Below are 18,108 nucleotides of genomic sequence, written 5' to 3'. Positions count from 1 at the left end.
CAAATACATTTCCTGCACCTCATTATAAGTTTTGCCACATATGCCTTTTGCTTTTTAAACCCTTGCTTTTATGGGAAAAATGTTTAAATGAAAGCAAACCTTCACTCAAAAGATGTTTCAAAATATTAATCCTGAATGAACATCAACTCTATTTTGTAGGGCAGCAGGTATTGAGATTTTTGTCTTTGTGAATATACTGCTTAATTTTAGAAGGTTCCCAATAGAGGTCACCAAATTAACTTGAACATCTTTTTTGCAAAGAAACAGAGTCCGTTTTCCAAAAGTAGTCACTAATGCAAAATCAAATGTTTCTGTCATCCAAAAAAATCACACAATTTTATTTAAATAATAGAGGAAACCAGATGGCTTTGGCAACATTTTAGTGCCCTGTCTACTATTTTAGAGATTAGCCAGTGCATTCATGTAAATTGACACTGTTATGACAGAGCTAGAATATATAAAAGGTTATTTTGATTGTCTTGCTAAATTTGGCTGTCATGGTATTTGAAAGAGAAATGGTGAATCTATGCTTACTGTTAGTGCATTGTTTCATTTGACACCTTCCATTTGTTGAGAAGAATAAGCTAATAGCCTGGAATGTTTATTTCCAAACAAGAGCAGTATGGTTTTGCTTTTTGAGCCCAAAGTTCCCATTTTCTTGCACACGCTCTGGAATAAATACAAGTGAAAGTTTTGATTCAGGCAGCCCCAGCAAGACTGCAGTTATTGCCTGTTGCCCTGAGATCGATAATAGAAAATACTGGAAACTCTTAGCAAGTCATGCAACATCTATGGAGAAAGGGAAACATTAAGGGTGTCGTAACTGGGGGGGTACCCTGAAGATGTGCTGAGGAACCCCCACCCGAAGTGCGCAGGTACGGTTTGCACAGCAATTGCCTGGGAAGTGCAAATATCTGTGGTACCTATGTGCAGTTCCCCAAGTGCCCAAACCCCCCCCACATTGTGGGCACCTGATTACTGCTCCCGAGTGCCCGAACACCCCTCCCCCCATCAAGCGCCTCACCCTCCCCTCCCGAGTTCCCGGCCTCGTCCACCCCTGAGGGCCTGACATCCACCTCTCCCGAGGGCCTGACGCCCACCACCAAGTGCCCAAATCCCACCACTCTTAATGACCAACCCGCCCAGCCCCCAAATGTTCTTGACGTCCTCTGAGGCTTTTTTAAAATTCATTTATGGGATGTGGGCTTCACTGGCTGGGCCAGCATTTATTGCCCATCCCTAGTTACCCTTGAGAAGGTGGTGGTGAGCTGCCTTCTTGAACTGCTGCAGTCCATGTGGTGTAGGTACACCTACAGTGCTGTTGGGAAGCAAGTTCCAGGATTTTGATCCAGTGACAGTGAAGGAACGGCGATATATTTCCAAGTCAGGATGGTCAGTGACTTGGAGGGGAACTTCAAGATGGTGGTGTTGCCATCTATCTGCTGCCCTTGTCCTTCCAGGTGGTAGTGGTCGTGGGTTTCAAACGTGCTGTTGAAGGAACTTTGGTGAATTCCTACAGTGCACCTTGTAGATGGTACACACTGCTGCTACTGTGCGTCGGTGGTGGAGGGAGTGAATGTTTGTGGATGTGGTGCCAATCAAGCAGGCTGCTTTGTCTTGGATGGTGTCAAGCTTCTTGAGTGTTGTGGGAGCTGCACTCATCCAGGCAAGTGAGGAGTATTCCATCACACTCCTGACGTGCCTTGTAGATGGTGGACAGGCTTTGGTGAGTCAGGATCTCACGATTCCTAGCATCTGACCTGCTCTTGTAGCCACAGTATTTATATGGCTAGTCTAGTTCAGTTTTTGGTCAATGGAACCCCCCAGGATGTTGATAGTGGGGGATTCAGTGATGGTAATGCCATTGAACATCAAGGGGCGATGGTTGGATTCTCTCTTGTTGGAACTGGTCATTGCCTGACACTTGTGTGGCACGAGTGTTACTTGCACAAGCCTGGAAATTGTCCAGGTCTTGCTGAATTTGGGCATGGACTGCTTCAGTATCTGAGGAGTCGCGAATGGAGCTGAACATTGTGCAATCATCAGTGAACATCCTTACTTCTGACCTTATGATGGAAGGAAGGTCATTGATGAAGCAGCTGAAGATGATTGGGCTGAAGAACTACCCTGAGGAACTCCTGCAGTGATGTCCTGGAGCTGAGATGACTGACCTCCAACAACCACAACCATCTTCTTTACTTCTCTACTAGGTATGTCTCCAACTAGTAGAAAGTTTTCCTCCTGATTCCTATTGACTCCAGCTTTGCTAGGGCTCCTTGATGCCACACTTGGTCAAATGTAGCCTTGATGTCAAGGGCAGTCACTCTCGCCTCACCTTGAGAGTTCAGCTCTTTTGTCCATGTTTGAACCAAGGCTGTAATGAGTTCAGGAGCCAAGTGGCCCTGACGGAACCCAAACTGGGCATTGCAGAGCAGGTTATTGCTGAGAAAGTGCCGCTTGATAGCACTGTTGATGACCCCCTTCCAATACTTGACTTATAATTGAGAGTAGTCTGATGGGGCGGTAATTGGCCGGGTTAGATTTGTCCTGCTTTTTGTGTACAGGACATACCTGGGCAATTTTCCACATAGCCAGGTAGATGCCAGTGTTGTAACTGTACTGGAACAGCTTGGCTAGGCACGTGGCAAGTTCTGGAACACAAGTCTTCAGTGCTATTGCTGGAATATTATCAGGGCCGATAGCCTTTGCAGTATCTAGTGCCTTCAGCCGTTTCTTGATATCAGATGGAGTGAATCGAATTGGCTAAAGACTGGCATCTGTGATGCTGGGGACCTCTGGAGGAAGCCAAGATGGATCATCCACTCATTACTTCTGGCTGAAGATTGTAGCAAATGTTTCAGCCTTATCTTTTGCACTGATCTGCTAGGCTCCTCCATCATTGAGGAAGAGGATATTTGTGTAGCCTCTTCCTCCAGTGAGCTGTTTAACTGTCCACCACCTTTGACAACTGGATAGAGCAGGAGTGCAGAGCTTAGATCTGACCCCTTGGTTGTGGGATCACTTTGTTCTGTCTTTCACTTGCTGCTTATGCTGTTTGGCACTCAAGCAGTCCTGTGTTATAGCTTCACCAGGTTTTCACCTCATTTTTAAGCATGCCTGGTGCTGCTCCTGGCATGCCCTCCTGCACTCTTCTTTGAACCAGGGTTGATCCCCTGGTTTGATGGTAATGGTAGAGTGGGGGATATGCCAGGCCATGAGGTTACTAATGTGTTCGAGTACAATTCTGCTGCTGCTGATGGCCCACAGCGTCTCATGGATACCCAGTCTTGAGTTGCTAGATCTGTTCGAAATCTATTCCATTTAGCATGGTGGTAGTGCCACACAACACAATGGAAGGTATCTTCATCATGAAGGTGGGACTTCTTCTCCACAATGGCTGTGCGGTGGTCACTCCTACCAATATTATCATGGACAGATGCATCTGAGGCAGACAAGTTGGTGAGGATGAGGTCAAGTATGTTTTTCCCTCTTAGAACATAAGAACAATAGGAATGTGTATAGACCATTTGGCCCCTCGAGCCTGCTCCGCCATTCAATAAGATCATGGCTGATGATTTTGTGTTTCAATTTCCACATTCCCATCTAATCACGATAACCTTTGATTCCCTTGCCTAATAAGAATCTATCTACCTCTGCCTTAAAAATATTCAATGAACCCACCTCCACCACCTTCTGAGGCAGAGAGTTCCATAGTTGCACAACTCTCTGAGAGAAAAAAATTCTCCTCATCTCTGTCCTAATTTTAAAACAGTGCCCCCCTAGTTCTGAACTCACCCACAAGAGGAAACATCCTTTCAACGTCTATCTTGTCAAGGCCGTTCAAGATCTTGTACACTTCAATCAAATCTCCCTTCACTCTTCTAAACTCCAGTGGAAACAAGTCCAGTCTGTTCAACCTTTCCTCATAAGGCAACACACTTATTCCAGGTATCAATCTAGTAAACCTCCTTTGAACCGCCCCCAACGCATTTACATCCTTCCTTAAATAAGGAGACCAAAACTGCACACACTGTTCAAGGTGCGGTCTCACCAGTGCCCTGTATAACTGAAGCATAACATCCTTACTTTTATGTTCAATCCTTCTCATAATAAAGGATAGCATTCCATTAGCCTTCTTAATTACTTGCTGTACCTGCATACTAACGTTTTTTGACTCATGTACGAGATCCCTCTGCACCTTAGAATTATGCAGCTGCTCTCCATTTAAGTAATACTGTGCTTTTTTGTTCTTCCTGCCAAAGTGAACAACCTCACATTTTCCCATATTAAACTCCATTTGCCAGATCTTTGCCTAGTCACTCAACCTATCTATATCCATCTGCAACCTCCTTGTGTCCTCTTCACAACATACTTTCCTACCTATCTCTGTGATCTGCAAATTTAGCTTCTATGTTTTCACTCCCCTCATTAAGTCATTGATGTAAATCGTAAAAAGTTGAGGCCTCAGTACAGACCCCTGTTTGACTCCACTCGTCACATCTTACCAATCAGTAAAAGACCCATTTATGCACACACCCTCTGCTTTCTGCCAGTCAGCCAATCTCCTATCCAGGCTAATATGTTACCCCCTACACCAAGTACTTTTATTTTCTGTAATAATCTTTGATATGGCACCTTATCAAATGCCTTCTGGAAATCCAAGTACAATATGTCAACAGGCTCCCACTGCGCATGTTACTCTTTGAAAAAAAATCCAATAAATTAGTTAAACATGATTTACCTTTCACAAAACCATGCTGTCTCTTCCCAATTGCCTTCAGCTCTTCTGAGTGCCCAGCTATAACTTGCTTATTGATCGATTCTTATTACTTCCTCATGACAGACATCAAGCTAACTGACCTATAGGTTCCTGTTTTCTGCACCCTCCCTTCTTGAATAGAGGGGTTATATTAGCTACTTTCCAATCTGATGGAACCCTTCCAGAATCTAGCAAACTTTGGAAAACTAACATCAATGCATTGACTACCTCATTAGCAACTTCTTTTAAGACCCTAGGATGTAGTCCTTTGGGACCCGGAGACTTGCCAGCCCGTAGCTCCATCAATTTGCTCAGCACCATTTCCCTAGTGATTTCAATTTCACCAAGTTCCTTTCTCCTGGTCACCACCTGATTTGCAGCTATTACTGGAATATTTTTGTATGCTCTATAGTGAATACAGAAGCAAAATATTGGTTCACTTCCGTCACTTCCTTATTATCTACTATTAACTCCCCACTGTCACTATCTAGAGGACCAACACTCACTTTACTTTTTTTCTTTTTAAGTACCTGAAGAAGCTCTTACTATCCATTTTTACATATTTAGCTAGCTTCCTCTCGCACTCTTAAGTTCTTTCTCCTGATTAACCTTTTAGCCATTCTCTGCCGTTCTTTATATTCTGTCCAATCATTTGTCCTGCCACTCATCTTTGTGGAAATGTATGCTTTTTCCTCAAGTTTGATGCTTTCTTTAACTTCTTTAGTTAACCACAGATGGTGGGACCTCCCTTTAGAATTTTTCTTTATATTAGGAATGTACTTATTCTGAATACTCTGAAATAACTGCTTAAATGTCTGCCACGGCTTCTCTATTGATCTATCCTCTAGCCTGGTTTCCCAGTTCACTTCAGCTAGCTCAGCTTTCATCCCCAAATAGTTGCCCTTATTTAAGTTTAAGATACTAGCCTTAGACCCACTCTTCCCCCTTTCAAACTGGATCTACAATTCAATCATATTGTGGTCACTGCTACCTAGCGGTGCCTTTACTCTGAGGTCATTAATTAATCCTGTCACATTGCACAATACCAAATCTAATATAACCTGCTCTCTGGCTGGTTCCAGAACATGCTGCTCTAAGCAACTATCTCGAAAGCATTCTAAGAACTCCTCATCCAGGCCACTCTTGTCGGTTCCCTAACCATCTGCCGCAGACCCTGTCTAGCGGCTATGTCATTTAGGACTCAGCCAGCTTGGTCAGTAGTGGTGCTACCGAGCCACTCTTGGTGTTGGAAATTGAAGTCCCCCACCCAGAGTAAATTCTGCATCCTTGCCACCCTCAGTGTTTCCTCCAAGTGGTATTCAACATGGAGGAGCACTGATTCATCAGCTGAGGGAGGGCAGTACATGGTAATCAGCAGGAGGTTTCCTTGCCCACGTTTGACTTGATGCCATGAGACTTCATGGGGTCCAGAGTTGACATTGAGGACTCCCATGGCAACTCCCTCACAACTGCATACCACTACCTCTGCTGGCTCTGCCCTGCCAACGGGACAGGACATATCCAGAGATGGTGATGTTGGTATCTGGGACATTATCTGTAAGGTATGATTCCGTGAGGATGACAATGTCAGGCTGTTGCTTGACTAGTCTGTGAGACAGCTCTCCCAATTTTTGCACTAGCCCCCAGATGTTAGTAAGGAGGGCTTTGCAGGGTCGACAGGGTTGAAATTGCTGATGTCGTTTCCAGTGTCTATGTCGATGCCAGGTGGTCTGTCCAGTTTCATTCCTGTGACGAGAATAAGATTTAGTGGTACGCTCACCTCTGTTTTTTGTTGTCAGGCATGGAAGGCTGATACCAGGTTCCAGCATCTCTTGTGGCTTTGGCATGCCAGCTGGGACTTGCAGCTTATGCACAGTTATTGCAGTGTTGACCTGCTGTACCATAATCAGAGCCGGAGGTAGAGGCTTCTCAGACTGCTGAACACTCTCATCACCTGTTCCACTGGAGCCATCGTGGTTATGGTGGTTGGCTGGTCTGACCTTTGAGGATATTCCAGGACCTGTAACAAGAATGGACAAATCTGCGCTGAAGTCCCATCAGGACACTTTTTTTGTTTGAGTACTCGGGAACATGCAGCTCTCTTTGGTTAATGACAGTGATTGTATTGACATTATCTGCTGTTTTGAGGAGACCCAAGGCCACACAGGCATCCCTGCTCCGGAGAGAGAGAGAGGCTAGTTATGGATAACGTACATCAGCTCGAAGATCTGCCTGCCACCATACCTCACTGGTTTCAGGATCATACCAATGACTGGAAGCCAGATTCCTCCAGTCCTGTAAATTGGTGTGTCCGTTGTTCGAAGCCAGAGTTCTTTCAGCCGACAGGACTGTAATGCTGGCTCCTGTATCTAATTTAAAATGTGTTAGATGACCATTGACAGAAATGTCCACATTCCAAAATGAGGAACCAAGACCCTTGACCTCACCCAAGAAGCATGGCTGTGTGTCTTCTGGGTTTGCAGACTCAACCTCGTGGATCACCTTTAGGCCTTCCATACGTCTCAGAGTTTTTACCTTGCACAGTTTGCCATTGTGTCCCATCCTATTGCATTGAAAGCATTGGGTTGCGCTTTCAGGACACTGATCTCGCCTATGAGGGCTGATCGCTCCACAGCGCAGGCATGGCCGCTCTGCTGGCCTGTTCCAGTATTGCTTTCCCTGACTTTGCGTCCCTGTGCCTTTGTGGCTTAGCAAAATGGACTGAGGGTCAACATTTGCCCGATGTTGTTTTCTCTCCTTTTAAGATTGTCCTGTACTGCTAATGGGGTTCTGCATGTCCAACTATCTGGGTTACCTTTTCCAGGGTTAGATCTTCCTTTGCTGACAGGTCTTCAGACTTTTTATTTAAACTGAAGTGATGCTGTATCCTAAGGATCTTTTCCTCTAAAGTCCCCAATTTTGAGATTGGGCTGGGCCTTGGATTAGGCCGAATTGACTTGGTAGTGTGGAATTTGATCCATGTTAAAAAATTTTGAAGCTGTGTGTTCAGCTTTAGGAGCTGTCTGAATTTCAAGATGGCGTTGCCGTTCACTCAGAAACAAAGGGATTTTTCATGCTTGCTGGTTTTTGCTGGCTCCGTACATGGCAACGGTGGTGGTCTTCAAAAAATATTAACAATGGCTGTCTGGATTGGCTCCCTGCAGACTTCTTTTGTTCAGCGTTTTACTTTTCAGACTCATGAGTCTGTTGAATTGGCGCTTCTGCTTGCTTTTTACTAAGCTGGTCAGTAGCGACGGTCTCGAAATATTTAATTAATTCTTATTTTTTTGGATGATCTCAGACGCCACGTGTTCAGGCTTTGACTCGGGGATCGGGTTTAGCGACAGGTTTCTTACAAATGGCACTTCTGACACTGAATTACTTTAAAGATTTCTCAAGACTTGCTGCAGCCTGGAATTTTAAAAAATTTAGCTCACTGTTGCAGGTTCTGTCGACTCTGCACACTGAAGCTGGACTTCCAAAGGAGATTCAATGAGGTCTTCTGCTGCAGTATGGAATTCTAAATCCTGCCTTCAGCTCCCAAGTCTTTTTCTGGAATCTTTTCTGGCGATTTTTCCTCTGCGCCTCAGCTTCTCCTATAGCTTCTTTCAGGCTAGAGTGCTTTGTTGAATTTTCTCTCAGTCACCCAGTATTTTGGTTTGTCTTTGCATTTTAGGTTTTTTTATCTGGGTTTTTATACCCTTGTTGCCTCCATGTTGTGGGGTGTTAGTTACAGATCAGTATGCCTTCAAGAAGTCTTCGTAGTCTTCTGTAGGTTAACTGTAAGTTTTTACTAATTCCCAGAACTATTTACACATGTATAGTAAGCTAGGAGCTGTCTCCATGCTTAGGTCTACACATATCTCTGCTCAACACACACTAACCCCTGGGTCTGGGTGATGTGCCTTCTTACATCGCTGTCTGAGCGGTACTGTACTCAGTCCCACATTAACCCTATTTGTGCCAGATCTTTATACTACATTTCTCTCTCCATGGATGCTGCGCATTGAGTGTTTCCAGCATTGGTGTTTTTAGTTCAGGTTTCAAGCATCCACGGTATTTTACTCATGTCCAACGATGAACATTTGACTCTGCTTTCTTGCTATGTGAACTTCAATTGTGGTGCACTTGAAGTATGTTTTTCTATAACATAACGTCCCCTCATGGATACGTGCGTGCATGGTTATATTGAGTGAAAAAGCAGTGTTAACTGCCACTATTGACATTTATTTGTGCCCTTTTCAATCTGATAACTAAGAGCAAATTTCTAAATATATTTTAACGTTTTTGTTATTATGTTCCTGTTAGTTTGTTGCAGCAATACAGGTAGTGTATATTTAGAGCTGGCATGAGGGTGCCCCAGGCAGGTTATGGTAGTGAGTTATGGTTCTGTGTTGGCATTTTGCTCTGTTTCATTTGATTCATCACTATAGGTGTGGTCCTGCCACTACTATATGTCTGTTGATTCTGTGGTCAAATTGATTAATGCATATCCTCTTTGTTGAGGAGAATTGTGAGGGTGATGCTTTTCAGCATGATGGGAACCATATTTTCAAGATTTTCTTTGGGAGGGGAAAGTAATTAAGTAAAAGTGACCATCTCGTATTATGTTGTGCGTAAAAAGTATTCAATATTCCAGGCCTTCTTTAAGACATCACAGAATTGTGTTGTTACACATATTTATGTTTAACTGGGTTTTATTTAATTAAAAGGACGCCTGGGTCAGCAAGGACTGAAGAAAGAATCATCAGTAGCTGTAAAAAACATGGCTGCAGTGATAAACAAGTTCCTCGAACAGGCTTTTCAAGAAGGTAAGTGTCCTTGTATATGGCACAATGAAGGAACTTTCTTGCTTAAGTTTTGAATCCTATTGAACACTGAATCATGTGACTTTGATGATTGCTTGTATACTACACAAATCCTGTTTATTAAATCATTAATAGAAGAAACTGGAACAGCTTATCTCTGTTAAAACCCAAGCTTAAAATCAGTATGATCAGTCTCCAGGGCAACCAGGGATGGGCAATAAATGCTGGCCCAGCCAGCGAAGCCCACATCCCATGAATGAATTTTTTAAAATTTTAAACCCCCACCCCATTGATTATTCAGTCTTGTTTTCTGCATTGTTGCACGGTGCACTTTCTGAACCGATGTTGCTATATGTCAAAAGCAGATAACACTTCACATTTTATTTGCAAGAAGGGCTTTGGGCAGATTTTTTCCCAGTGGCAGGGTTTCCTGCCTTGTCACCAGAGAAGTCAGCAGAGAATGCTTTCCCACTGATCAAGGCTGTCCCACAGCCATTTAATGCTCATTTGGGCGGAACATAAGGAATAGGAACAGGAGTAGACAGGAAGTCCCACCCCAGCTGCCAGCCAATATGATTCAAATGGGTCAAAATCATGGAATTCCCTACTGACAGCATTGTCAAACGCCTCTTGGACATTCTTGGGGGTTCTGAGGTAAGCTTCTGCTGTAGTAGGCTCCATCATGAAGGCTATGAGGGTTCAAGTAAAAGGCTGATCACAAACTTCTAAAGGGCAACAGGGAATGGCAATAATTGCTCACCTTGTAAGTGATGTCCATATGCTGAGGCTGAATTTTTAAAATGATAATCGGATGGCTATGTAAAAGAAAATACAAAACTTGTTTTAACTTTACAATGGAAGAGCAGTACCTTTAAAAGAATAATGGCCTAAGTGCAAGTGAGAGTGCATTTTTATATCATTAAAAGAAATAAAGACCTGCATTTACATAAGTATCTTTTTGTCTCTCAAATATTTCAAAGTATTTCATGTAAAGTTAATTATTTGAATAACAATGACTTATAATGGAGGTAAATATTGTGAGCATTTTTCACGCAGGAAGACCCCACAAAACAGCCATGAATATAACTATTGGATAGGTTTAGAGAAAGAGACTCTGCCATTCTTTGAATAATGTTGTGATATTCCCTAACATTCACTTAAATCTGAGACTAGGGTCAATCAACAATTTCAAAACTGATTTTTATCAACAAAGGCTATTGTGGGATATGGAACCAATACAGGTAAATAAAGTTAAGATACAGATCAACTATTATCTAACGGATTAACTGAAAAGGCTTGAAAAATTGAACATGTGGCAAATACAGTACGTATTACTTTGTAGCACCCTGTCTGAGAATTTCTCTTTGCTCACTGAATGAGGAAATGTCTTTTCTCTTTCTGAAATGGGCATATCTTGGGATTGTTTTATTGTTTACTGCAAATGTTTATGTGCTTTTGCATTTACTCCTGATCCTATGTTCCTAATTATATGAACAAGCATGCAGAGCCTTCATTTAACATCACATTCCAAGAACAGTGCCTCCAACAATACATTACTTAATAGAGTCGTAAGCCTTGGAATGTTTCTTGAAGCTACAACCTTCGCAGTATGAAAAACTGAATCAAATTGATGTCTAGTATGTAAACTAGTTTACACCAATCTAATTGTGGCATTAAAAGACACTCCACTGGCAGCTATTCAAGCATCTCATTAATACTGCCTATGCCCTCTCCTTGGAAAATGGAAAGTAAATGTACTTTTTCTTGAATAGATGCCAGGCTCTTGAAATTAATTTACAGCACATTTTCTATGCCTGTGGTCACTAATTTGATTACCTTGGGAAATAAAAGTTGGAATTTCTACACATATGACTTTGGGCAGCAAAAATATATATAAAAACATTTTTTCAGTTGTAGGAGACAGAGTTTGGTGTTGCCATTTGTATGCATTAATGAAAAAATATTAGTTCTAAATAAGCTTAACAGAAATGTTCATTTTTTGATTATTCATGTTTCATCAGTATGTTATGTTCTTTAGGTAGGAAAGTAAGTTGTGAAGAGGACATATGGAAGCTACAAAAAGATATAGATAGGTTAAGTGAGTGGGCAAATACCTGGCAAATGGAGTATATTATGAAAAGATGTAAAATTGTCCATTTTGGCAGGAAGAATAAAAGAGAAGCATGTAATCTAAATGGTGAGACATTGCAGAGCTCTGAGATGCAACGGGATCTGGGTGTCTTAGTGCATGAATCACAAAAGGCTAGTATGCAGGCACAGCAAGTAATTAGGAAAGCTAATAAAATGTTATCATTTATTGCAAGGGGAATTGAATACAAAGGTAAGGAGGTTATGCTTCCGTTATACAGAGCACTAGTGAAACCACATCTGGGGTACTGTATCCAATATGGGTCACCTTATTTAAGGAAGGATGTAAATGCATTGGAAACAGTTCAGAGAAGGGTTACCAGACTAATACCTGGAATGGGTGGGTTGTCTTATGAGGAAAGGTTGTATCTAGGCTAGGCTTGTATCCATTGGAGTTTAGAAGAGCAGGAGGCGACTTGATTGAAACATACAAGATCCTGTGGGGTCTTGACAGGGTGATTGTGTAGAGAATATTTCCTCTTGTGGGAGAATCTAGAACTAGGGGTCACTGTTTAAAAATAAGGGATCACCCATTTAAAACACAGATGAGGCAGAAAAATGTTTTCTCGGAGGGTCATGAGTCTTTGGAACTCTTCCTGAAAAGGCAGTGGAAGCAGATTCTTTGAATATTTTCAAGGCAGAGGTGGATAGATTCTTGGTAAGCAAGAGGGTGATACGTTATTGGGGTAGGCAGAATGCAGATTTGAGGTTACTATCAGATCAGCCATGATCTTATTAAATGACAGAGCAGGCTCAAGGGACCGAACTCCTGCTCCTTGTTCGTATGTTTATGTATTTGCATCTCCTGTTCATTGCAACATTTGGAATATCATAATACAATCAAAAGAGTTAACACGGTTTTATAAAAGGGAAATTGTCTTTCACACACATATTGGAGTCCTTTGAGGATGTAATAAGCAGACTGGATAAAGGGAAACCAGTAGATTTGGGGTATTTGGATCTCTAAAGCCATTCAATAAGGTGCCACACCACATCACACAATATAAGAGTTCATCATGTTCAGGGTAATATAGCATGGATAGAGGATTGGCTAACTAATAGCAAACAGAAGGACAAATGGATCATTTTCAGGTCGACAAACTGTAACTATTGGTTTGCTACAGGCATCAGTGCTGGGGCTTCAACAATTTGAGATCTATATTAATGACTTGGATGAAGTGACAGAATATGTTGTAGCCAAATTCACTGATCATACTAAGTTGTGAGGCGGACACACAGAGTCTGCAAGGGGAAATAGATAAGTTCAGTGAGTGGGCAAACATTTGGCAGATGATGTACAATGTAGGAAAATGTAAATTTGTTCACTTTGGTGGGAAGAATTAAAAAGCAGAATATCATTTAAGTTGAGAGACTGCCAAATGCTACAATACAGAAGGATTTGGGTATCCTTTTACACGAATCAAGAAAAGTTAGCATGTAGTTAAAGCAAGTAATTAGGCAAATGGACTGTTGGCCTTTTTGCAAGGGGATGGAACATAAAAGTAGGGAATTCTTGCTACAACTGTACAGGGCATGGGTAAGACCATACCAGAGTACTGTACAGTTTTGGTCTCCTTACTAAAGGCAGGATATACCTCTAGTGGAGTCAGTTCAGGGAAAGTTCGCTGGGTTGATTTCTGGGGTGAAGGAGTTGTCTTGTGAGAAAAGGTTGGTCAGGTTGGGCCTATACTCATTAGAGTTTAGAAAACTGAGAGGTGATCTTATTGAAACATATAACATTCTAAGAAGGCTTGACAGGGTAGATGCTGAGAGGATGTTTCCTCTCGTGAACTAGGGGGCTAAGTTTGAAAATAAGGGGTCTCCCATTTAAGACTGAGATGATGAGGAACCTCTTCTCTCACAGGGTCATTAGTCTTTGGAATTCTCTACCCCAAAGAGCAGTAGAGGCAAGTTCATTGAATATATTCAAGGCTGAATTAGACTGATTTTGATTTACAAGGGAGTCGAGGGCTATGGAGGCTGGCTGAAAAGTGGAGTTAAGGACACAGTCAGATCAGCCATGAAATTACTGAGCAGGCTCTACGGGCCAAAGGCCTACTCCTCGTATTTCTTATGTTTAACTTCCTTGATTGTTTTTAAACTGTCAGAAGCAATGAGTAGAAAGCTGGATGGCTTAGGAAATATCTTTTTCACTACCTAGAACTTAAGTTTGACTTAATAAAGAGAGTAAAATTAAACAGTGCTGGAGCTAACATTTTGTGGAAAGAGAGTATCTATTCCACTATTGATGAAGTATCTGGGCACTTTTTGCCTAGGTACACAGATTTGTCCAGATTTCACAGCATGTAGGAAAATGATCTAGTCCAAAGTTACTATTACTGATTGTGAACAGAAGAACAGAACTAACAATACATATTACATATGTTTCGCATTGAGTAGTTTGTGATCATGATTTCTGCTCTATGACATTTCCAGGTGTCCCATGGCCTGTACAGTTATCAGCAGTTTATGCAGTTTATGACCTAGCTCCTAGTAATCCTGAGGGAGCCCTGGAGGCCCTACATACATGGAAAGCATCAGTAACTGAACTAATCCCTTCTGCGGCAAGCAACTGCCTAATGGAACTGGAGATTCTTTGTCAAAGATTAAATTCTGAAGTAACAAATCCATGAGAAGTGCATCCAGCAAACTCTTGAAATGAAAAATTTGTCAACCAGAGGTGATCACTGTTGGGAAACTGATGTTCAAAAAATGTGTTTTCAGTTGGAGGTAATAACCTGTACCTTACAATACCTGATAATTAAACCAGTGTACAGTAGATATTAACAGTTCTAAATATGGCATTAGTATTAAACCCACCCCCTCTGCCACCCCCCACCCCCCAGAAAAGGCATTTTCTTAATGCAAAGATGGGATTTAAGTTTTGACGCATCCTGGAATTGTGATGCTGTGGTTTACCTGAAAATGAAGATATATTTACAGTATAATTTGTCAAGGATATCTATAAATTTTGTGTTAAACCTCACTTTTCTTCAGATTTTTAAAAAATTCTGCGCCCAAAACAGAAAAGATCAGACCACATTTATGATAATTAAACATTTCTATGAAAAGTTCAGCTTGTTGCAATAAATTTTCAGATTGCAGGAGTTCAAAACTTGTTTTGATTGATATGCGCAAACACTAGATTGTGTTTTTAAAATTTTTTAAATTGGCTAATCATTGAAAGTCAGGTGCTCCTTGACAAATGCTTGAAGTCAGGATTTCAAAGTGAACCTTAAACCATAATCCTGAAAAACTGTGAATGCTTGTACATAAAAGGATTTTTTTCAGATGCTTAACCTGCTGTAGAATTCTATCATTCCTTATTTTTATTTTGGGTAGCCAGCATTTGCAATCTTTTTAAATCTTAGCCATTCCCCCAGTGTTTTATTTTGCAGCATAAACAATGCTGATTATGACCATAATATGCATTATTGAAAACAGATCATTATTGGCCAGGTCAGGGCTGTGAGGGGTGTGCTGTACAAAATCATATTGTTCACTCTGCATCTTTGAAAGAGTACAGTTCTAACCGCCTGGGTCTGGTGAGTTGCAGCAGAACAATATGCTGCTCTTTCAGTCTCACTAATCCCCTTTTTTGTTGATTATATGTCATATCTTCCCCTATCATGATCTTAAACACCAATAGAATTATTGAATCTTACAACAGAGTGGCCATTTGACCTATTGTGTCTGAGCTGGTTCTTTGAACGAAGCTATCCAATTAGTCCCACATCCCTGGCCTTTCTCCATAACTATTAACACTAATGCCTAAAAAAAAAAATCAAGTGATAGCTACAAAACGAGGTAAAAATGTGCTGAGGACTATGGCCTTCACCCAAAATTACAAGTCTAGAAAATAATTTGGGTAAGTGAACAGAGAGAGAGATCATTTGTTGAATAGAAACCAATGGATATGCTTTTCTTCTACTGGAAAATAACTTCAAACCTCATTGCAAACAATTTCCAATCTGGAAATTTTTTTCACCTCTTTTACCCTAGTCAAAGATTTGGATAGCTATAGGGCGCCATATCCGGCCATACCATTTCTCGTGCTAAGAAAGGGAAAAAACTATCAGCCAGGAACTTTGCTCTGGATGATATCCATTGATTTCCCACTGAAAAGTGTGTCTCATCAGAATGGCATTTGGCCCAAAGGGATTTGAGGGCTACTGATGACCTTTGACACTGTACTCCTCTGAGTAACTGCCCACAGGAGAGAAAGCAAGAAGAGATGATTGAGGGTGAGAACATTTCTGGAGTTAAGGCATTTTTGTTTCCTTACCATTGGTGAAGTGTAATTTACCACATGCTCCCAAAACAATTGACCATTTGGTATACATTTTGTTTTACTATGTGGCCCCATTAGACAAACCACACAGCTTTTTCAATCCTGAAAAATGTTTCATACCTTCAGACTTTCTGAGAATTTCAGGATGTATACAGTAATCACTGGCCAGGGTGCATCAGGAGATTTTTTCTTTATCCTTGTCTCACCACTTGTCACAAATTCAAACTAGGTCAAACTTAGAAAAGATGACTTCACCCTCACCTTTCCTGACTTCTTTAATTGTGCAATGGGTAAATGCATTTCATAGTACAGCATGGATTCCTACAGACCAAGACTGTTTCAAGTTTTATGGTTTGTCTGGGCTTAATTTATTAATTTCAATGACGATCTGTTGGCATCAGTGTCCTTCATCTGTTGCCGATCAATGCTCAGTGACTTTTAGCTAAAATGTTTTCACATACGGCCAATGCTCAGTGTATAGACTCAGAAGGAAGAGCAGCCCTTGCATGATGCAACAGAACTGTATCCCTATCAATCATTGCCTTTGAAGAAAGGGAGAAAACTGTCATGAGAAAAAATGTGGGGGTGTGGTGTTGCAGAACAGAAACAAGTATTTTTGTCCCTTAGTATCATCCTTTGCCACCATCCATCCGTGTTTCATGCTGTGTGGTCAATCAATGAAAATGTTAACATCCTTAGTGTCAGCTCTGTCAATCGATCAAGTTCCCTGATGTGAAATTTGGACAGGATTGCCGACTGGGAATTGTGAGATGTGCACATTAGTCCGCAGTGTAGCATTTTTGAGGATATTGTGAGCTGGCCTAATGGGAGAGTGTGTGTTATGTTCTTGCTTATGTCACAAGTTAAATTATTTCCTAGTATGCCACCATTCCAAGTGGTATTTCTGGTTATGCTGCACTTACAAATACTGGGCACTTGAATGGTACAATAATAATAAAAATCTGGAACTTAATGATTTTTTAAATTATTTTGCCAGAGCTCATCCGACCACAGATTTACTTCCAAATGAAAATGACCTCATTTCACCTCAGACCACACATTGTTTAATGTTGTGTGTTTGTGCTTGTGCGCCCTGATGATTCAGCTATATTTGTTTTTAAACTGTTGGATAAGCAAGTCCGAATTTTTACAGAAAGTAACAATGTAGATATTGTGTTGAGTCCCTTAAGTCCCTGGATTGGCAGAGGTTAGTTTAAAATGATACTTTCTTATAGCTATGTACATATGGTTATTCATAGTGAAAAACGTGATTTTTTTTCTTCTGTGAATGCTTGTAATTAGATGAAACTTTGTTTCTAAATATTTTTGTTCCATTTGGGAATGTTTATTATATATAAAAGTCACAGGTGCAATGTAGGTTTTGGGTTGTGTAAAAAGATTGCTTGGTTATAATGTATAACACTGTTTTGTTGAGTTTTTTTAATAACTTTTTATACAAATTCTTCTGGAATTTTCATGTGCAACGCATTTTATATTAAAGTAAAATATTGAATCATGTTTCTTGTTTTTGTGAGCAATGTTCTGAGATAGGTCAGAAGTGAAATGTAAGGTAAATTGTAATAGAAAAATATGTCAATGACAAATACTTCCTTTTTCAGCTTTCCCCATGTTACGTGCTTCACAATATTGGTTGATTATCAACCATTGTTTTTTTATTTGGATTTGGCAGGTGATTTTTTTTTTACTGCTGGATATCAATGACATGTACTATTTTAAAATAATACACATTCGTAGGTTTCATGCCCTGATATCCGTTTGCCGTTCTTTGCTAAGATACCCAGGCAAAATACTGAGCTGAACCAGGGTTCTCTTCTCATCCATAACTTACTACATGAAATGTGCGACATTTGTTTAAAACATTCCAAGGTACTTAATGGGAGTGTTATTTGTGGATGGAACCAATCCATACAAATAAATATACAATGGAAATCCAAGAGCAGTTTTTGCACACCCTCATGTGTCCATCTTAGGTAATATTGACCAACTGGGGCCTGTTGGCTGTTGCCTACTTAGTCACCTAAAAATGATGTCTGGTGCATTTTTACATGAACAACCCCTTCTCCTAAATATGGCCATTCACA

The 18,108-nt window shown here is 41.0% G+C and overlaps 1 protein-coding gene across 1 annotated transcript in view; it reads left to right on the top strand.

Moving 5' to 3' along the window:
* Positions 1 to 17,524, top strand: part of ice1 (KIAA0947-like (H. sapiens)) — a 96,245-nt gene extending 78,721 nt beyond the window's left edge. The window contains exons 18-19 of the mRNA XM_078539096.1: positions 9,472 to 9,570; positions 14,152 to 17,524. Coding sequence (XP_078395222.1) covers positions 9,472 to 9,570; positions 14,152 to 14,348 — 296 coding nt within the window. The 3' untranslated portion in view covers positions 14,349 to 17,524. The remainder of the gene's footprint in view (positions 1 to 9,471; positions 9,571 to 14,151) is intronic.
* The last annotated feature ends 584 nt before the right edge of the window (positions 17,525 to 18,108 follow it).

This window comes from Cetorhinus maximus, chromosome 3, assembly GCF_964194155.1.
Source record: "Cetorhinus maximus chromosome 3, sCetMax3.hap1.1, whole genome shotgun sequence".
NCBI lineage: Eukaryota > Metazoa > Chordata > Chondrichthyes > Lamniformes > Cetorhinidae > Cetorhinus > Cetorhinus maximus.
Note: the sequence above shows the minus strand (reverse complement) of the source record. Positions and strands in the feature narration are given on the sequence as shown.